The sequence below is a fragment of the Arvicola amphibius genome, chromosome 1, assembly GCF_903992535.2.
Source record: "Arvicola amphibius chromosome 1, mArvAmp1.2, whole genome shotgun sequence".
Taxonomy (NCBI): domain Eukaryota; kingdom Metazoa; phylum Chordata; class Mammalia; order Rodentia; family Cricetidae; genus Arvicola; species Arvicola amphibius.
In genome coordinates, this window is record NC_052047.1 from 155,733,307 (window position 1) to 155,752,401 (window position 19,095).

Here is a 19,095-nt window from a genome sequence, read left to right on the forward strand (position 1 = left end):
GACTTATATTCATGATTAAGAGAAGATGGTGAATGAAGTTTGCTCAATAGGGAAGGTAGAGGATGTGGGAGGAGTTGGGGGAGGGGAAAGAATATGATTAAACAATATTGGAAGAAAATTTAAGCACTAAATTGAGTAAATAAATTTTAAAAATAAAAATTAAAAATAAAGAGAAAGAACCAACAAACTGAAGTGAGAAGACCTTCAGTCCAGGATTGCCTTGAGTATTTCTTGGTCCTTGATAGTCGCATATGCACTTTTCTAGTGTAGCTGCACCTCATCAAGCAGAGGTTTCCAATCAGTTAGGTTTCTCATGGACATTAATTGCAGTAGAAGTTGGGAGAGTGACACAAGTTGGTAGGATGTGGTTTTAGATGGATATGGTTAAAATACATTGTATAAGTGTACAAAACCTTTGAGGAATAAAAATTTTTAAAGAATTTAAACTTTTCTGCTATTATTCCTATTGTCTGCTAAGAATTTCTTCAATTTTCACATCTAAATCAAGCAAAAATTACTTCAGAATAAGTTTTAGAGAAGTAAACATATCACACTTCTTTCCACATATCCTCTTCTACTTGCTTGTGTTTATTTTATTCTTTGAAGAATTTAGACATGCATAAAATTTATCATGATACTCACCTCAAATAGCTCCTGCTGCAAACTCTCACACCTGCCAATATAATTCTATTCAAACTTTATTTACTTTTTAATAGGTTATTTAATACCATTAGTATGCCTGTTTGAACATGAGTGTTATTTGGAGATCTAATGTAACATGTGTAACATACCAATGGGTACTTCCTAAAGAAAAACGGCTCCATATCTCCCAGCAGCCTTTAATTAAAAATATATTCTCATGTGTGAATGGGACCTCAGGAGTTCTTCCCCTTTCCATGATGGAAATATTAAACAACTTGACCTTCTGCAGATATTAGAGAGGAATCTAAAACTGCTCTGAGTTCATATGAGTGAAAGAGCTATGTCATGTCTAGAAGACAGCATTCTATAGCCTTATTCCTCATTCTCTAGCTGTTATATTTTTACACCGCTTCTTCAATGATAGTCCATGACTCTTGAGACAGAAGCTGATATTAAAATATAAAATTACCTAAATACCCATACCTGGATAAAGTGATATATTAAATATGGTTTCTGGTATGCTACTCAGCCTTAAACATAAAAAAGAAGGAAATCCTATTATACATAACAAATATAATGAAAATGTTATGCAACATAAAATAATCCAGTCACAGAAAGGCAAATATTGCACTTATATGAATATGTAGGAAATCAAATATATTTAAGCACAGAATAGAAAAACTTCTAGGTGATGAGGCACATAAGATTAAAGAATTTGTATGTATGTTTCAAATACGTGATTTCAACCAATTCTAGTTACTCATTGAACAACATTTTGCTTATATTCAAAAACCATGAAACATACACTTAAAGATTAAGTAAGAGGAAAATATCATTTTGTGTGTTGTCATTACAATTTAAAAAGCAAAATGAAGCCATGACAAGTGTTGATAAAAATTGTGAATAATTGGAATTCTCATGAATTGTTAACACTGTTAGGTAGATTTTTAAATGATACAATTAGTTTGGTAAACAACTCAGCAATTTCCTAAAATATTAAATGTGTACCTACCTTACAATCCAGCTACTTCACCCTAGGTTTTGACTTAGTAGATTATAAAATAAATATGTACTCAAGACTCCCCACTGAAATTAGTTGCAGTTTTATTTATAATAGTCAAAAAAGTAGAAACAACCACAATATTAAAAAGTAGATGAAGAGACCAAGCCCATCGCCATTGTCCTTGGCTCCTCGGTCAGCCTCCACCATCAGCCACCCTCAGAGAGTCCGATTTGGTCGCATGTTCCATCAGTCCCATTCCAAGTGGACTTGGTGTTCTCCCATTAGTTCTGTCCTGCCGTCTCAGTGGGTGAACGTGTCCCTCATGGTTCTGACTTTCTCATGATCTCTCTCCATCCGCTCCTCATCAGAACTTTGGGAGCTCAGTCCGGTACATGGACGGGCTCTGTGTGAGCCTTGTCAGTTCGGTTGCTCACCTTCCTGGACCTGGGGGGAGTTGGGAGGACCTTGGTCTCAACATAGTGTAGAGAACCCTGATGGCTGTTTGGCCTCAAGAGGGAGGGAGTGGGGGTGTGGGTGGAGGGGAGGGGACGGAAGGGGGAGGAGGAGGGGAGGAGGTGGCAATTTTTAATAAAAAATAAATAAACTGGAAAAAAAAAGTAGATGAAGGAACAAACACAAAATGTTGCACCAATGGGATATAGTAATATTTAACAATAAGGAATGATCTAGTATTATATGCCAAATATCAATGATTCTTAAATTTTTTACGTTGTAAAAGACATGCATTATTTCTTTTTGCTCTTTTATATGAAATTCTAAGAGATGGACACTACTGCAACATAACAAAACAAACTAACAATGGTTATTTGGGGTGTTGAAAGGGAGTGGTGAGAAAGGGCATCTAAATTATAAAGAGTATAAAGACACATTGATGAGAGAGATATCCACATACCCAGTCGCATATACATTCATCTTGAATATAACAATAGTTTCCTGAACTATTGGAAATATATTTTTGTTTCGAATTTTAAATTGTAGAGTTTATAGTTTGCTATATATGAATTAAGCCTCAATAACGGAATTTTTAAAACACAGCAAGTCAGTCACATTCATCCGTTGGAGAATAGAGTGATGAGAGAAAAAAAATTAATCACTGATACATGCATAATTCAATATTTTAAAATTCTGCTAACTAGTGAAAAAATAGTGAAAAAAAATCATTATTTTGGGAAAAAAATCTTGAATGCCTTAGTTTTATTTAAAATTTTAGAGAAAATACTGACTGGTGATAAAACAAGACCTAAAGACTAGATTTGGTGAGTCACTGTCTGGTAGAAGATTTTAAATTAACTACTTAGGAAGAGGTTTTGACCTAGGAAGCTTTGGGAAGGAATTTGGAAGATATTAGCTCATCAGAGGCAATCAGGCTTACTCAAAGAGGCCAAACATTTCCCTAGATCTTGTCCATAGACATACAATGAAAATCAAACATATTCCATAATTTCACATTTATGTCACATTTATAAGCCATCTTAAGGTACCCCCATCAAACTCTATAAAGCACTGAGAGACTGCAGGATATTTGATCACACTGTGAACCCTAAGATTGTGTTATTTACTGGAAACATTTGCTTCTGGCTGCAGTGTGAATCAGCCTTAGTACACACCTTTAATCAAAGAGCTTTCTGCTTGGATATTGTAAACAAGATTAAATAAAGTCAATCATAGGTCAAGAGGTGGTGCAAGCAACTGGTTGACAGAAATGAACACTGAAATGATTAAGAAAAAATACATAGAGAATAAAAGGAAATCAAAAAAGGACAGATATAGAGAGTCACAGAAAGTAGAAGGAAGAGACATTTTAATTTGAAGAAACGCATTTGAAATGACATAGGAAATGACATCGGATGTTGGAGGAGGAAGGTCAGCTGAGTGCTTTCTCCGCCTCTCTGAGATAGCAGGCTTTCACCCCAGCATCTGGATCCTGGGTTTTTATTGGTAAAAATCAAATGATTGAAATTTTGTTAAAAACAGCATTTGGTGTTCCAATGCATGGTGAGACCATATGGACAGAGAAATCACACCAGCTGTGGACAGTTTGAGAAGCTATCAGATTTGATAAGAGACCTGGGAAGTCCTTAAGGAGACAGTTAAGCAATATTAAAAGAGAAAAATACTTCTCATGTTAAGGATGGAAAATATTGTAATATAGTGCATTGGACCCTACATAATGCTATTTTAGATGACTAAAAATGGAGCAGAAAATGAAGAGATAAATGACTTACAGAGATTAACATAATGATAATTATAATTGCTAAATCTATCTGATAATCTATATTTTATTCTTAATAACTATAGTGATTTTTGTGACATATATGAAAAGTAGTTTGATAATTAGGGCAAATATGAAAAGTGGGCCGGGAGGTGGTGGCACAAGCCTTTATTCCAAGCACGCGGGAGGCAGAGGTCACGGGATCTCTGTGAGTTTGAGGCTAGCCTGGTCTACAGATTGAGTTCCAGGACAGGCTCCAAAGCTACAGAGAAACCCTGTCTCGAAAAAATACAAAAACAAAACCAAAAAATGAAAAGTGGTTTGATAAGATACAAACCTACAATCCTTAAAAAGTCTGATAAATGAAAATAAGAAAAATACTCAGATTCAAAAAGGGGAATTTAGACAAGGTTACTAGAAAACCAACCTTAGTCTAACCAGTCACTATACAAGAACTACCAGCAGATATAGGCATCCCCACTGTTAAAGAGAAGTTAAATATAATCCTGTAGAAATATTAGATTTGAGGAGGTTTATGGAAGCACTCATTCCATATGGTATGCATTCACCCTATATTAAGCAGGTATTAAATTCATGGGCAGGTCATAACAGAATTATTCTGCAAGGGTGGAAAGATTTACAAAATAGCAGCTTGAAAGCTGGTCTTCAGTCACAATGGCAAGCAGGGTAGAAAAAGGAAGCTAGGGCCATAGAACAATGAAATGGAGCTAGAGCTGTTGTTATTTCTAAAGATAAGTTGCTAGGTGAAGGTCAATATGCTAAGTTACAAAGGCAGCCTTCAATGATTATTTGCAAAATAAACTACAGCTATAGGAAGAATAGTACCAGAACCAGAAAGCAAGCAATTATTAATCAAATCTTTTGCTTTTGAAAGTGCTAATTCAGAATGCAAACGGGTGATTGGGTCTTTAAAGGCAAGATCAGCCTCAATAGGTGAATGGATTAGAAAAATGGCATATCAGATCTCACAATTATGATGCTACTCTAATAGCAAAAGTAATTTTGAAATACTTTAAGAAAAAACAAAATATTATAATTGTGGTAAGCAAGGTCATTTGAAAAGGTATTGTAGGCAAGGCATTCCAAGTATCAATGTTTTTTCTATTGATAATGCAAATGGAGGTCCCGTTCTTCTGAAATGTGGAGCAAAGATGTCATTGTAAAAAAGAATGCAGTTCAACAAGGTAAAGGCAAGGTAACCCTTTGCCATCAGAAAATGCCCACTGGTACCCTGATATCAAATTGGATTCATTTATTCCCTGTTAGCATGACAGAAACTCATCCACAGAGCAATGAAAAGAATTTTCATTTGCCTTTTGTTGAAAATAATACTGCTCTGGATGTAATCAAGTACAGAAAATTTCAGTACACAAAACAAAATTCCAGGAGAGCTGAGAAAACAAGTTATTTTAACATACTGCTATAAGTAATCAGACACCAAAGCTAAAATTACAAATAAATGGCACTGAAATTGAAGGTTCAGTTGACAGAGGAGCAGATATAATAATATTTTCACCAAAATACTGGCATTGGCATTGACCTCTTCAGGAGGTAAATATTCAGCTTCTAGGGATAAGAACTTTGTCTCAGGTAAAATAAATTGCAAGATGAGTCAAGTGTATAGGGCAAGAAGGAAAAATACAACAGTTAAAGCTATATGAGTCTATTACAGCCATGAATTTATAGGGACCTGATTTGCTGTAGCAATGGAAAAGACAGGTTAACATTCCACCAGGCTCAGAAATAAGCCATAACACTTCTGAGAAAAAAATATTGAAAGGTGTTATCAAGAGTAGTCACAGGGCAAGGCCTCCTGTGGGAGGAACAAAGCATGGCATATCAAGTTGAGGCAGGACCAAACTCCTCCCCCTTGCAACAAGACTGAGTAAGACACTTCACTGTAGAGAACTGGTGGTTCCAAAGTGCCAGCTCATGTGTCAGGGACATGTACTGGTCGCACTGCAAGGGCTCCACAAAAGACCAAGCTACAAAGTGTTACCCACATACAGAGGGCCGAAGTCAGTCCCTCGCCAAATACCTAGCTTTTTGGTCCAAACTCTGTGAGCTAAGAAAGACCAGGTTAACAGCAAAACATTGAAGATTTTTCTATCACTTGGCAACAAGTCAAGTGTTTGACTACCAGATGAGTTTCACACATGTGGCTGACCTTGAATAGCTTGAGCAATCTTTATTTATACTTAAAAACCAAGCATGTTTTTTTCATACAAACAAATTTTTTCCCAGTGTTAACTTCTGGCAAAAACAAATGTGGCAAATATGTTTTTTCCCAACTTTTACATTAAAACATCTTTTAAACCCAAAACAACATTTATCATTTTGCTAGCTTGGCTAAATATTGATCCAGGTACAGTGTCTTTACAAAACTAGAAAGTGACAAACACATCTTCAAGAACAACAATAACTTTCAAAATGTAGCAAAGCATAGTTACAGAAATAGGGGTAAATTGCCTCCAGTCCTGTCAGCACTGAATCAAGACAGTTCCCAGTGTCTGGAGTGACAGCTGGTATCACAAGAAAGCCAAGATGCATCAGCTTCCAAAGAATTATAGGGGAAAACATTTGAGAAAAGATGGGGTTTCCAGGAATGATCACATCTCTTCCACGGGTGACTGACATATGACACTAAAAACTACCTAGGGAATCATCAATATTATGAGAGAGAAGAGAGCACGCAGGCCACATAGTACCAGCAGTATTCTGTGCTGCCTCCAAATCCACTGGTCTTTGCTGAATGAGACTGTCCCTGTGGGCTTTGCCTCATCTGGAGCCATGCTGAATAAACACTTGTTCACTGGTCTGAAACTAGGCCTCATGGCTCCCAACACCTGGCTATTTGTATATTGGAGCCTTAAAATTAGAACTTGATTAATTGAGTTCATCCATTTTGCCTTTAGGAAACTAATGACTAAAGAAGTTATAAAATAGAGATTAACACTGAAATCTGGTAATAATTGATTCATGCAATAAATATGTACAGAACGTTTCCTATTTTAGATGATTTGTATATTAAGCACAGAGATTGACAAAGAATGCTCTGTTCTCATGTCATCTAATTTCCAATTTTGACTATAGTCCATATCAGATACATAAAATATTTCATCATTCAATAGCAAGTAGTACATAGAATATTAAGTCCGAAAGTGAAGGTGGGATGTTTGAGTCTATCTTAGAGTCTACAGAAGCCTTCCAAATGAGTGATGTTTGAGAAAAAATAAAACATAGAAACAAAGGAAAGATGCTGCTTGATACAGGCCTTACAGAAGCTAATTATGGCCTTCCAGAAATCTTTGATCTTCTCAGAGATTTCAAAATGGCCTCTTTTACCTCCTTATTCCTCAGGCTATAGATGAGTGGATTCAATAATGGGGTCACCACCGTATAAAACACAGACACAACTCGGTCCCCCTCTGAGGACTGGTCTGCATTATCTCTCAGATACATGAAGATAAGGGTACCAAAGAAGAGAGCTACAGCAGTGAGGTGGGAGGTGCAAGTGGAGAAAGTCTTGGCCCTACCTCCAGCAGAGCGGATCTTTGTGATGGCCACAATGATGAACAGATAGGACACAGAGATCACCACAATGCAAGCAGGCATGACAAAAATGGCAAAGACAATAATCACTACTTCCTGGATGTAGCTGTCCCCACAAACAAGTTTTAACAGAGGAGGGAGGTCACAGAAAATGAAGTTGATCTCATTGCTTCCACAGAAGGAGAGCGTAAAAGCTGTGACAGTCCGAACAAAGCCACTAGAAAAACCAGCCACATATGCCCCAAATACCAAGCCTAAACAGGCCTTCTCAGTCATAATGGTGACATAAAGCAATGGTTGACACACTGCCACATAGCGGTCATAGGCCATGATTGCCAAGAGGTAACAGTCAATGGAAGCAAAGAAGGTAAAAAGGAAGAACTGAGCTGCACAACGAACTTGAGAGATAGTGGTGCCACGTTCCCATAATACAGCCAGCATCTGAGGGATGATAACAGAAGAGTAACAGATGTCCACAAAGGAGAGGTGGCTGAGGAAGAAATACATTGGGGTTTGAAGTCGACGGTTCTTCTGGATCAGGATGATCATTCCTGTATTCCCCAGCAGAGTAGAGAGGTAGAAACTCAAAAATAAAAGGAAGAGAGGGAACCCCCACTCAGGATGTTCAGTGAATGCAGTCAGAAAGAATTCAGTCACAAAGGTGTAATTCTTCCCAGCCATTCATCTAGAAGGTTACCTGTAAGGGCTAAGACAAGATCCGAAGAGACTCACAAGGGAAGATTAAGTTATTTCAAATAATAGAGCTTAAATTGAGTCTCTGATATGTGGTCTTTGAGTCTAACAAAGTTTTAAGGCTAAGGAAGACTTACAGAAATGTAGAGTTCACTCTAGGATATGATAAAACACAATGGGTATTTCTATTAGAGTAGGAATGGGGAGCAAGTGATCTTAGACTGACATCCTAGAGCTTGTATTTACAACTGCTCTCCAATTAGCTAATTAGATTTTATGTAACACTTAACCTTTCTGAACCTCCCTTTCTTCTTCTGTCAAAAGATGTTAGTATAGCCATATGCTGATGAAAACAGATTCTGGATATTGAAATGCTAAAATACACTAAATAGGCATACAGTCGCTTGTTTGAATTTTAAGTGAGCGTCTTCTGCTAACTGCCTCTCATTTGACTGTAAATAACCACTGTTACTACTTGCAAAATTTTATTAAAAAATAAAATTTCATGTCAAATTGTATTTGTCTTTCAAGTGAAAGCATAATGTGAAACACTCAGAAATACAATCCTTGAAGTGTAATTTCTTCTAGAAAATTCATGCAGATATATAGTTCTTCCAAAGAAGAACAATAAAACTAAAGAATAGCTAAAATAAATCTTCTGTATTTGAAAGCTTGTGGCGCTGTTTTTGATGGTAGCAGACACAAGAGGCCATAAATTTCAAGATGGAGACCTTAGGATTTTAGACAATATTATCCTATGAGTTTTAAGTATCAGTGAACCTGCATTTCTGTAGCATACACCACTAAAATGCCATAGAGAAGTTCTGCTGTCAGTACTATATTTGGAAATCTTCTGGGTTCAATTATTACCATGCCAGTGAATTACCAAAGAAGTGGTTAAATATCTAACAAAACAAATAACACAAGGGGATATTCCCAAGAATAGACTTGTGTCTAACTTTGTGTCTAATCCCAAGAAGTTTGGAATGCCCAACATTTTTGCATAAATAACATAATGAAAAAGTATCATATTGATAATATTGTATGTTCTATTTGGTCACCAAAGGGAATAGAATATACAGCATATTATTTCATCTTAATGGTATCTGGTAACTTTTAATTCCTTGAAAAATATTCTTTCTACATGCAATATGCACATTAATAAAATTATGTTGAGCAACCAAAGAATTTCTTTCACCAGTCCTGTCCAAATGAGCATTTTATATTTTGTAAACAAAACAGCATAAGTCAAAATTATTAGTCAAAAAACATTATTAATCAACAATAGTCTTTACTTATAGAATATTATTTTCAGTTTTACTGTATGAATTCTTTACAAACAGCTGCTATCTTATTTTACGCTAGCTGAATAATTAAAGACTCTATATAATTATGCACTCATACACACACTGGCATTAGCCTTGCAACCAAGAGAGCAAACATAAGCTCCTACAGGTATCTAACAAAGCCTCATGATGATTGGTTGATTATTTTCAAAGCCTCTATTAAAAGTTTAATAATAAACAACTTACATATTTGAAAGGAGAATAAAACAGAAAGTATTCTGCAGTCTAGTGTTGATAACTAATGAGGAAGTTTGAATGGAAGGATTTTGCACTCTTTATAATGTTCTACAACAGAGTCGTAAAGAGTAGCTGGTGATTTGAAAAACAGCTACTACTAAAGGCAGGCCAATGATGAACTGATCCGATGGGGTTGAGAACACAGAAAAAAAATACATAGACACACAAACTCTGAGTTGTCTTTTCCTGAATTGTGCTGGTACTTTTCTTCTTCTTGGTGTGGTATTTCTACTTGTGGTCTGGCATTCCGTGTGATTCCTTCATCCAGTTCACCATGTGGAGCCATCGGCAAGTCATGCTTCCTTTCCGTCTTAATTTCCTTTGACTTCCTTCTCTTTTGTTAAAAATGCTGCTATTCCTCATATTTATAGCACTATGGTTGACATGGGTCTTACTCTCACTGCAAGGAACCACTTTTCCCTCTCAGCATTAGCAAACCAATACATCCCTGACCCTGGTCTCCTGAGATTGCTTCATACTCTTACTACAATAGTAGCGCTTAAGGAACCAGCAAGTATCCCTAAGCTTCTGATTCCAACTATTCTGAATATAAGAAGCTTGATGTGCCTCTTATACTCACTGTCACAGTACTGCGTTCTAATTAGCTCCTGGGGTGACTCTCCAGGGAAAGCAATTTTGTCATTTCCTAACAAGGTATCTAATATTTTTGAAAGTTGCTTTCTAATTTCAAACTCTCAAATCCCCATGGCATGACTTACCAACTCTCAGTACAGTGTAATGGAGAATTATCTTTTTCTTACTTTGCTCAAAAAGGAATTCATTTTTGGAAGGAAGATCTCTTATATCTCACCTTGATGCTAGTATAATTAATCAACTCTGACTTGATCACAAAAAATGTAGTTTCTTAAGAATGAGCTCTTGCTTGTATGACAAAGGCATCCTGGAATACGTGACTGCATAGGTTCACTGTTTTCTGAATATGATCAAAGCATATGATATACATATTTAAAAACGCCAGGGTATCTGTGGTGTGGATACCTGTAATTTCAGAGCTCAGAAGCAGAGGCAGGAAGACTTTTGGAAATTCAAGGCTACACATGGATATCCAAATTATACTGAGACTGAGTCCAGTCTAAGAAAGAGCAGAAATCAGAGAGATAATATGAGCAAAGGGGTCAAGATCATGAAGAGGAAACACACAGAGACAGCTGACCCGAGCTAACCGGAGCTCTCAGACTCTGGTTTTCTAGCTAGGGAACTTGCATAGGACCAGACTAGGCCCTCTGAATGACAAAACTGTGCTTAGTGTGTGAAAAAAAATTAAATAAAAAATTTAAAAAGATCCCCTTAGGAATTGTTAAAATCCAAAGACCGATATTTTAGTGTATAATAATTAAGTGAGAGTATAATTGAGTGTAAGAGCCAGATGCCAGTATATTTTGATTTTATTCCCTAAGTGACTACAATATGAAGTGAAGCTTGAGAGTCGGTCAGAAGCTCCTGCATGGTATCTGGAGTCTTAGTCAGAAGTTTCAGGACATGTTTAGTATTCCCATACACTTAAAGACAACTTTTTGTTATTTATTCATTGTATAGAGAATCATACTGTGTAACTGCATGCATAAAGTCCTATAATTAAGAATCCATATCAACTTTAACCCACAAATTTCCAAAAGCATTCAAGCATAGACCTTCTATTTCATTAACAGTCTGGTATTCCTGGGAAGGGTACCCAATAGACAGTATAAGTTTAAAAAGGCTCAGAAATTGTCCAAATTGCAAACGGCAAAGCAGTAATTAGTTAAATAAAACACAGCATTTTATTATTATTTTATGTATGGTTACAATTGCATATGATTCACCTCCGGATATGGCTCCTTTTAGTCACAGTGTGACTATCTCCTCAGAAGCAAATGCCTCTTTTGGGAAAGGTCTTGGGATGTATTTGTAGAAATATCACCCTTCCAGATCTATAGAGTTACGGAGTGGATCCCATAGCTGAGTCCTTAAAGTTTTATTTCATAAGCAGTATTGAGTTCATTCATTTGCCCCATCATCCCTAGGTATCAGGCAATTAACTGTTCAGGTGATGGAAGCCCTGTTTCAGGAAGCATCTAATAAATTTGATGAACTTCACCTATCTAGTTAGGGATATTGAATTTTTCTATAATATATTAAATACGTATCTCATAAATAGGCATATTGAAACCAAAGAGATGATTCTGTGAGTAAATGTTTGTCATGAAAGCCTTGTAACCTGAGTCAATCTTTAGAGCCCTCATAAAGGTATATGAAAAGAATTCACTTTATATTGTTGTTTCTTGACTTTCACATGCACATTGTGGCACATACTTCCTCCCAACACAGGTACATTAGTGGTAAGAATAGAGATTGTAGAAATGGCTCAGCAGTCTAGAGCACTGGCTGATCTTCCAGAGGACTCAGATTCAATTCCCAACATCCATATGGTATCTCACAATTGTAGTAAAGAGGCTGCTTGTTCATTTCCGGCTGCTAAGCCCCAAAATAATCACACAGAAACTGTATTAAATCACTGCTTCACCCATTAGCTCTAGCTTCTTATTAGCTAACTCATATGTATTAATTTAATCAATTTCTATTAATCTGTGTATCATCCTGTGGCCGTAGCTTAATGGCTAAAGTTCCGTCTGGCTCTAGCAGGGCTACATGGTTTCTCTCTGACTCTACCCTTCTTTCTCCCAGCATTCAGTCCAGTCCTTCCCGCCTAGCTCTGCTCTGCCCTGCCCTGCTCTGTTATAGGCTCAAAGCAGTTCTTGATTCATTAACGGTAATCACAGCATACAGAGGGAAATCCCACATCACCGAGCAGTCAAGAGCACTGGCTGATCCTTCAGAGGACCCAGATTAAATTCCCAGCATCCATATGGTATCTCACAATCATCTACATCTCTATTTCCAGAGATCTAATGGTCTCTTCTTGCCTCAATAGGCACCAAGCATACATATGGTGTGCATGCATACATGTAAACAAATAACCATAGATATAAACGAGTTTTATTTGTTTTGGGGGCTTTCTCTGTATAACCCTGGATGTTATAAAACTCACTCTGTGAACCAGTTTGCCCTCCAACTCAGATATTCACCTGCTTCTGCCTCCAGTGTAAATGAATTAAAGGCAGGTACCTCTAAGACTTGGCATAAAATATTTTTAAAGATTGTATTGACTTTACAATAATAATTTTTTAAAAAAAATCAGTCATGATGTAAAAGATACAATGAACTTAGGTGCAGGGTGGAGGTGGTAGAAGGATAAATAAGAGCAAAACACAATGAGCTAAAAGTTCTAAAAGAACTAATAAAAGAGGAGAAACAACCCCCCTAAAGTGATTAAAATTGGGGATTATGAAATAGTTTTAGCCAAGAACATTTTCCCTGAGACTAAACTTTGAAATGGAAGTCAACAAATTTTAGGGTCTGCCCTAGAATGTGTATGCCTAAGGACTACATTAGGTGATATAAACATACATGTACATATATACATATACACACATGCATATCTGTTTACATATGTGTGTGAGAGAGCATATGTGTGTGTAAATTCTGTCTTCTAGGATAGACATAGTTGGAAAGACAACTGTTAAGTAGATTACTGAATTAAATGTTTTAGTTCGTGTAATCCATGCAACAATACCATAGCTTAATTACATTACTAGCCTGACTTTAAGGAGATAATTTATGCACAGAAAGCAGAAGCAGCCCTTTAAGGTCTCATACTAGGTATACATCTGGATTTGAGCCCATAAGTCCGGTTGCAGAATACATACTCCTGACTTCTCTTTCATATTTCTCAGGAGGTTAATTCTGAACTCTACATTTAGAAATTCTTGGGAGATTTGCATGTCTCTGTCTGCAAATGGAAGGAGATGTGCTTATGGGTGGCACCTAAGCTGCAGAATAAGGAGATTGTAGCAAAATATTCTTCCTCTCCCTAACCACATTGATGCACGTTTTGTAAAGTATCTGCACAGTCACTGGTGATGAGCTGGGCTTACATTACTCTCTAATAGTATCACTTTCCTAGCCACAGCCAACAAGACAAAGACAGGATCCTGTGTCAATTGATTACAAGCTGTGGCACTCTCTTTTCCCAAGCAGTCTTTTCATCTAACTACTATTCATACATACCTGAGCCTTTGAGGCAAAAAGTCATGCCCTGTGACTGAGTAGCTTTTAAGTCTAAATTAAGTTCTCATGGTTAAATTTTCTTGGGTGGGTCATAAAGATTTAAAACAACCAGTATCTCTAAACATCCCTAGAAAGAACTTTGGCAGCACCACCCTCATTCAGAGTTACCTCTCACTTCACAATTGTTTCTCCTGCTGTCACTTTACATATTTTAGACCTGCAGGATTTTTGTAGGTTATCCTAGGATATTAAAATTATAAGGGGTATTATAAGTCAAAGAGTTCAAGCTTTCTTATTTGCATGCAAATGGTCTAAGGATCCAAAAAAAGGAAACTGCCAATAACTGACTTTATTTTTAAGCTATGACTATTTAGGAACCATCTAATTAACCAGTACTTTACACACAAGTCCCTTATTGATCACAAATTCAGAAGACACCACAGATATAGAGAAATGAAAACTGAGCTTAATTTTATTGAAAATATTTAATGTCTGCCATCCTGACACCCAAAATACTCATGGATATATGTATTGAGAGATAATTATCATTTCATGCTACTGTTATGAGGTTTCTCAGTTCAATCAGAGCATCTGTATATGAACTTCACAGACTTATAGAGAATCAAGGGTTCTTGGTGATTCTATATACATCATGCTAGACCTCCCAGGACTTACATAAAATATGAAAATTTGGTTTCTTAAAATTTCATCTTTTCTGCCTTTTACTCCCATCATGAAATCTAATTATTCACATTTAAAGTGCTTGAATCCATCATAAACCATGCCAGACAATATTTTAAAGAAAAAAGAACTTGTCACATTTAATGTCCAGGTTTTTATTTAATATTTAAAAGTCAGAAGGATTGAAATACAAATAAAGATATTGGGAGTTGATTAAGTGGTAGAGTGCTCCATTACCATGCACAACACTAGATTCAATTACAAACACTACCAAACTGAATCCCAAATTACTCAAATATGTAGATAAAATCTCAGAACACAGATTGGTTATTATAATGATCTTACACAACACTCTGCATCACTTGGAAGGAAAACAATCAAAATGAAGAACCAGGGAATGCTTTTATTGAAGACAGTATGGTAGATTGGTGTGCATCAATAGATGAGTAGACAGAAAAAAATGGTATACATACCCAATTGAGTATTACTCAGCCATCAAGAATAAATTCATGTCATTTGAAGGATAATTGGTGGAACTAGCAATCATCATGTTAAATGAAATAACCATATTCTTAAAAGACAACTACTGAATGTATTCTCCTCTATGAAAACAATATGTAAATAAAATCAGACATAAAAGCAGAAGGGAGACTATTTGAGATATGAAAGGGAATCAACAGGAGGGAGGGAGAAGAGCAAGAGCTAATTAAAGAGATAATATATGCAAGCATATTATATTCATATATGAAAATGTCATAAAGAAACAATTATTTTGTATAATTAACATGAACCTCCTTTTTTCTTAAAAAAAGACATTTTCCCTCTATGGTTGGAAGATTTTTATTTGTACATCTTTTCCTTTCCTTGTGAACTCCCTGTATTTCAAAAATTCTAAGTGATAAATCATACTGGTTTTATTCAAAAGTCCCAATATTGTCTTTATCATTCTTCAGAAATATTTTGGAAACTCATTTATAACTTACAGCTATTTGCTTAATGAAACAATTGACAGGAATTATATAGTAACCACCCATTTAGAAAAACTTCATTTTTAAAGAGGATTTTTACACAAATATCTGTTTAAAACAAATAAAATTTATTGTGAAAATTTTAATATGTTAAATACAAAGTAATGTTACTTTTAAAATAATACATATAATGGAATCATAACTTGAAGACTACCAGTTTTTTATACAAGTTGATTTTGTTTGATGTTGAGAATCATAGACTAATTCTTTCCCTCAGTTCATTCTCTTTACCATCTTGATTTATAAACATTTTCAATCTTGTCAGTTGTTACAGAATTTTTGCAAGGATCATAGATTGACATAAAAACCTAAGGAAATAGAAAAGAAAAAGAATGGGTGATACTGACAGCTGATTTTTTTCTGGGATTTCTCATATTCATCATTGTATGAATTTTGTAATATCTCCTTAATTCGGAGTTATTATACCTCCTTTAGACTGAGAAATTAATTTACCGAAAATCTCACTAGAAAGAAAATAGGATTTAGATTCTCCTGTATAATCTGGGGACTCTGAAGAACATGGAAATAATTTCTTGATTTCAAAATGAAAATTTTATTTGTAACAATGTCTTTCTCGTTTTCTTGAATTTCAAATGAGACCATTTCGAGGAATGAAAAAATATTTCCAAAGCAGTTACTGACTGATGTAGACTCTGTATTTAGAAGTGAAGGAAATAAATATTATGCTCTGAAGTATTCCTCAGTTTTGTAAAGAGCACATAGTTCCTCTCCTCCTTAATCAGATCTTTGACCCAGAACATAAGGTATGCGTAAACTATATCTGTCTATACTCATGTGCTATGCATGACACAGGATGCTTAGTAAGAGCCTCTTACAACATGGATTAAAGTGTGAGGAGGAACAGCAATGCAGTGTGTCTTTCAAAAACTACACTATCTTAGCCCTTGTGGAGGCCTAAGAATATATAAAGTGGCTTATCTCATCTTGAAACTCTTAGAAGAACATGACAAAAAAGAAGAAGAAATACAGTGAATTAAGGTATAGCAAATCAATTTGCAAACTTTGTCAATTTGGCCAGAGCAGATGGGCAGTTTAACGAGGCAGGGAATTGGTGCTATATCATTGCTATATCAGCATGCTGCATAACTGCATTGACCAAGTATTTATACATCGAAAAGGAAGTAAAAATCCATTTTTCACAATTTACAGCAAGCCCATGATATGAACTTTGACACAAATAACTTGTAATGTGATGAAAACTAAGACAAGAGAGAAAGTCCAGAATTTAAGTCAAGTGAACCAATGCAAAATCTGATCTTATAAATGATGAGGCAAGAAAACAGTAGCTACTAGAGCCAAGTAACAAGCTGATAATGACAGGCAGAGGTAAGAAGGGAATACAATAGTATTTCAAACACAAATTTCACCACTATGTACTTTGCATTTTCCAATATTTGTTTGCTTCCTCTATTCTAAGAATAGTATAGCACCTAGGAAATACCAATAGTAGGAACAAAAATGACTAAGTAGTCCTTTCACTCAATTTTGCAAGGTTTGAGAAACCTGGAATCTACCAGTGACCTTCCTGAAGGCAGCCTTCACATCTTTGTTTCTTAGGCTATAGATAAGAGGGTTCAACATGGGGATGACCACAGTGTAGAAGACAGATACTATCTTGTCTTCCTCCAGGGATTTTCCTGAGCTGCTCCGTATGTACATGAAGATGAGGGTCCCAAAGAAAAGAGCTACAGCGGTGAGGTGGGAGACACATGTTGAGAAAGTCTTGGCTCTGCCACCTGAAGACTTCATCTTCATGACAGCCTTGATGATGAGCAGGTAGGAAATTAGTATGAGCAAGGCATTCACCAAAATGACAAAGTTCCCAAAGAAAACAATAATGATCTCAACATTTGCTGTGTCACTGCAGGAGAGCTTCAGCAGAGGTGGAAGGTCACAAAAGAAGAAATTTATTTGATTATTTTCACAGAAGAAGAGAGAAAAGGTACATGTAGTTCTTAAGACGGCCCCAAACAGCCCACCACCATAAGCTCCAGCCACCAAACTCCAGCATCTTCTAGGGCTCATGACAACAGTGTAAAGGAGTGGGTTACTAATAGCAACATAGCGGTCATAAGCCATCACAGACAGCAGGAAACACTCTGTTGCTGCACAAATGGTGAAGAAGAAGAACTGGGCAACACATTGGCCATAGGAGATGACCATTTTGTCTTTGGCCAGGGTAGCCAGGATCTGAGGGGTGATGACTGAGGTGTAGCAGGCATCCAGCATGGAAAGGTGGCTCAGAAAGAAATACATTGGGGTATGGAGCTGTACATCCACTTGTATGATAATGATCAACCCCAAGTTTCCCCAAATGGTGACAAGATAGACGATGAGAAACACCAAAAAAAGGGGCGTTTCCCACTCGGGAAGGTCAATAAAGCCCAGGAGAACAAACCTGGTTACTTCAGTGAGGTTTTTATTGGCCATATAATCAATGTGACCTGTCAATCTGAGTATGAGAATGAAGTAATATAAAAAAAGGGGGGGACTAAAGTACAAACCCTTTTTCTCTATGGTAGAAGCTGAGTTTGAAAATATAAGTTTATGTTCAATCCTTGTTTCAGAAATTCTGACCCAGGCTTATTCTTCTATAGCAGTTCCTAAATTTGACAGAGCGGAGACTTAAGCTACTGCTTCTGATTCAATGGAATTCTGGTTTATATTTGGAAATTTCTGTGAAGACACAAGTGACCCTCAGGTTTGAAAAGGACCAAGACAACATATATTCCAACATCTCTTGTATTGCACAGTTATCATTACATATAAAAATGAAATCTGTCTGTCCAAACCTCTCACAGAGTGGTCTCAGTTTAGCTTTTCACGACACTTGAATTCACCTAATGTCTTCTTTTCATGAAATTCTGACAGAAATTTGAAGGTGATATAGTTTCTCTTCTACTTGTCCCTGTAGTACACATTCATGTATCTTTTTTTCTAATTTATATGTTTATTAAAGAAGGCTGAGAAAAAATACCTTCTCAGGGACCAGCAAGACAGCTCAGCTAATAGAGGCACTTGCACACAGGCCTAATAATGTGAATTAGTTTCCCATATTCCACAAGGTGCTGGAGAGAATCAACTACAAAGAGTTGTCCTCTGATCTCCACAGAGAGCACACACACACACACACACACACACACTCTGATGGAGAGAGAGAGAGAGAGAGAGAGAGAGAGAGAGAGAGACAGAGACAGAGACAGAGACAGACAGACAGAGAGAGACAGACAGAGACAGATACACAGAGAGAGAAACTAAATAAATAAATACATATTCCTAAATGGTCAGCATATTTTTATCTGTACTTCAGTCTTTTAGCATCTAACTCAGAAGCTACCATATTCAACATGTTGTGTTTTCATTTTTCTCCTTATTGTGTGGCTTTAGTAAGGTAAATTTCCTTCTTTGCATCAATTTCTTATCTATAATATGGAAAAATTATGCCTGTACTAAAGTATTGTTGTGAGTGTTAAGTGTTTTTTGTTGTTGTTGTTGTTTCCTTTTGACATA

General features: G+C 36.3%; 2 protein-coding genes across 2 annotated transcripts; both read right to left on the reverse strand.

Annotated features, from left to right (window-relative positions):
* Nucleotides 1-7,187: 7,187 nt before the first annotated feature.
* On the reverse strand, nucleotides 7,188-8,132 carry LOC119801125 (olfactory receptor 9Q2). Its single transcript, XM_038311596.1, has one exon. It carries the CDS (start codon nucleotides 8,130-8,132, stop codon nucleotides 7,188-7,190), a length of 945 nt encoding a protein of 314 aa, XP_038167524.1.
* Nucleotides 8,133-17,064: 8,932 nt separating this feature from the next.
* Nucleotides 17,065-18,015, reverse strand: LOC119799915 (olfactory receptor 9I1-like). Its single transcript, XM_038309783.1, has one exon. The coding sequence runs from the start codon at nucleotides 18,013-18,015 to the stop codon at nucleotides 17,065-17,067; it is 951 nt and encodes a 316-aa protein (XP_038165711.1).
* Between the last annotated feature and the right edge of the window lie 1,080 nt (nucleotides 18,016-19,095).

What these genes read in the sequence shown, in the direction of transcription:
- LOC119801125 (XM_038311596.1), bottom strand. Translation starts at nt 8,132, where the DNA reads ATGGCTGGGAAGAATTACACCTTTGTGACTGAATTCTTTCTGACTGCA.
- LOC119799915 (XM_038309783.1), bottom strand. Translation starts at nt 18,015, where the DNA reads ATGGCCAATAAAAACCTCACTGAAGTAACCAGGTTTGTTCTCCTGGGC.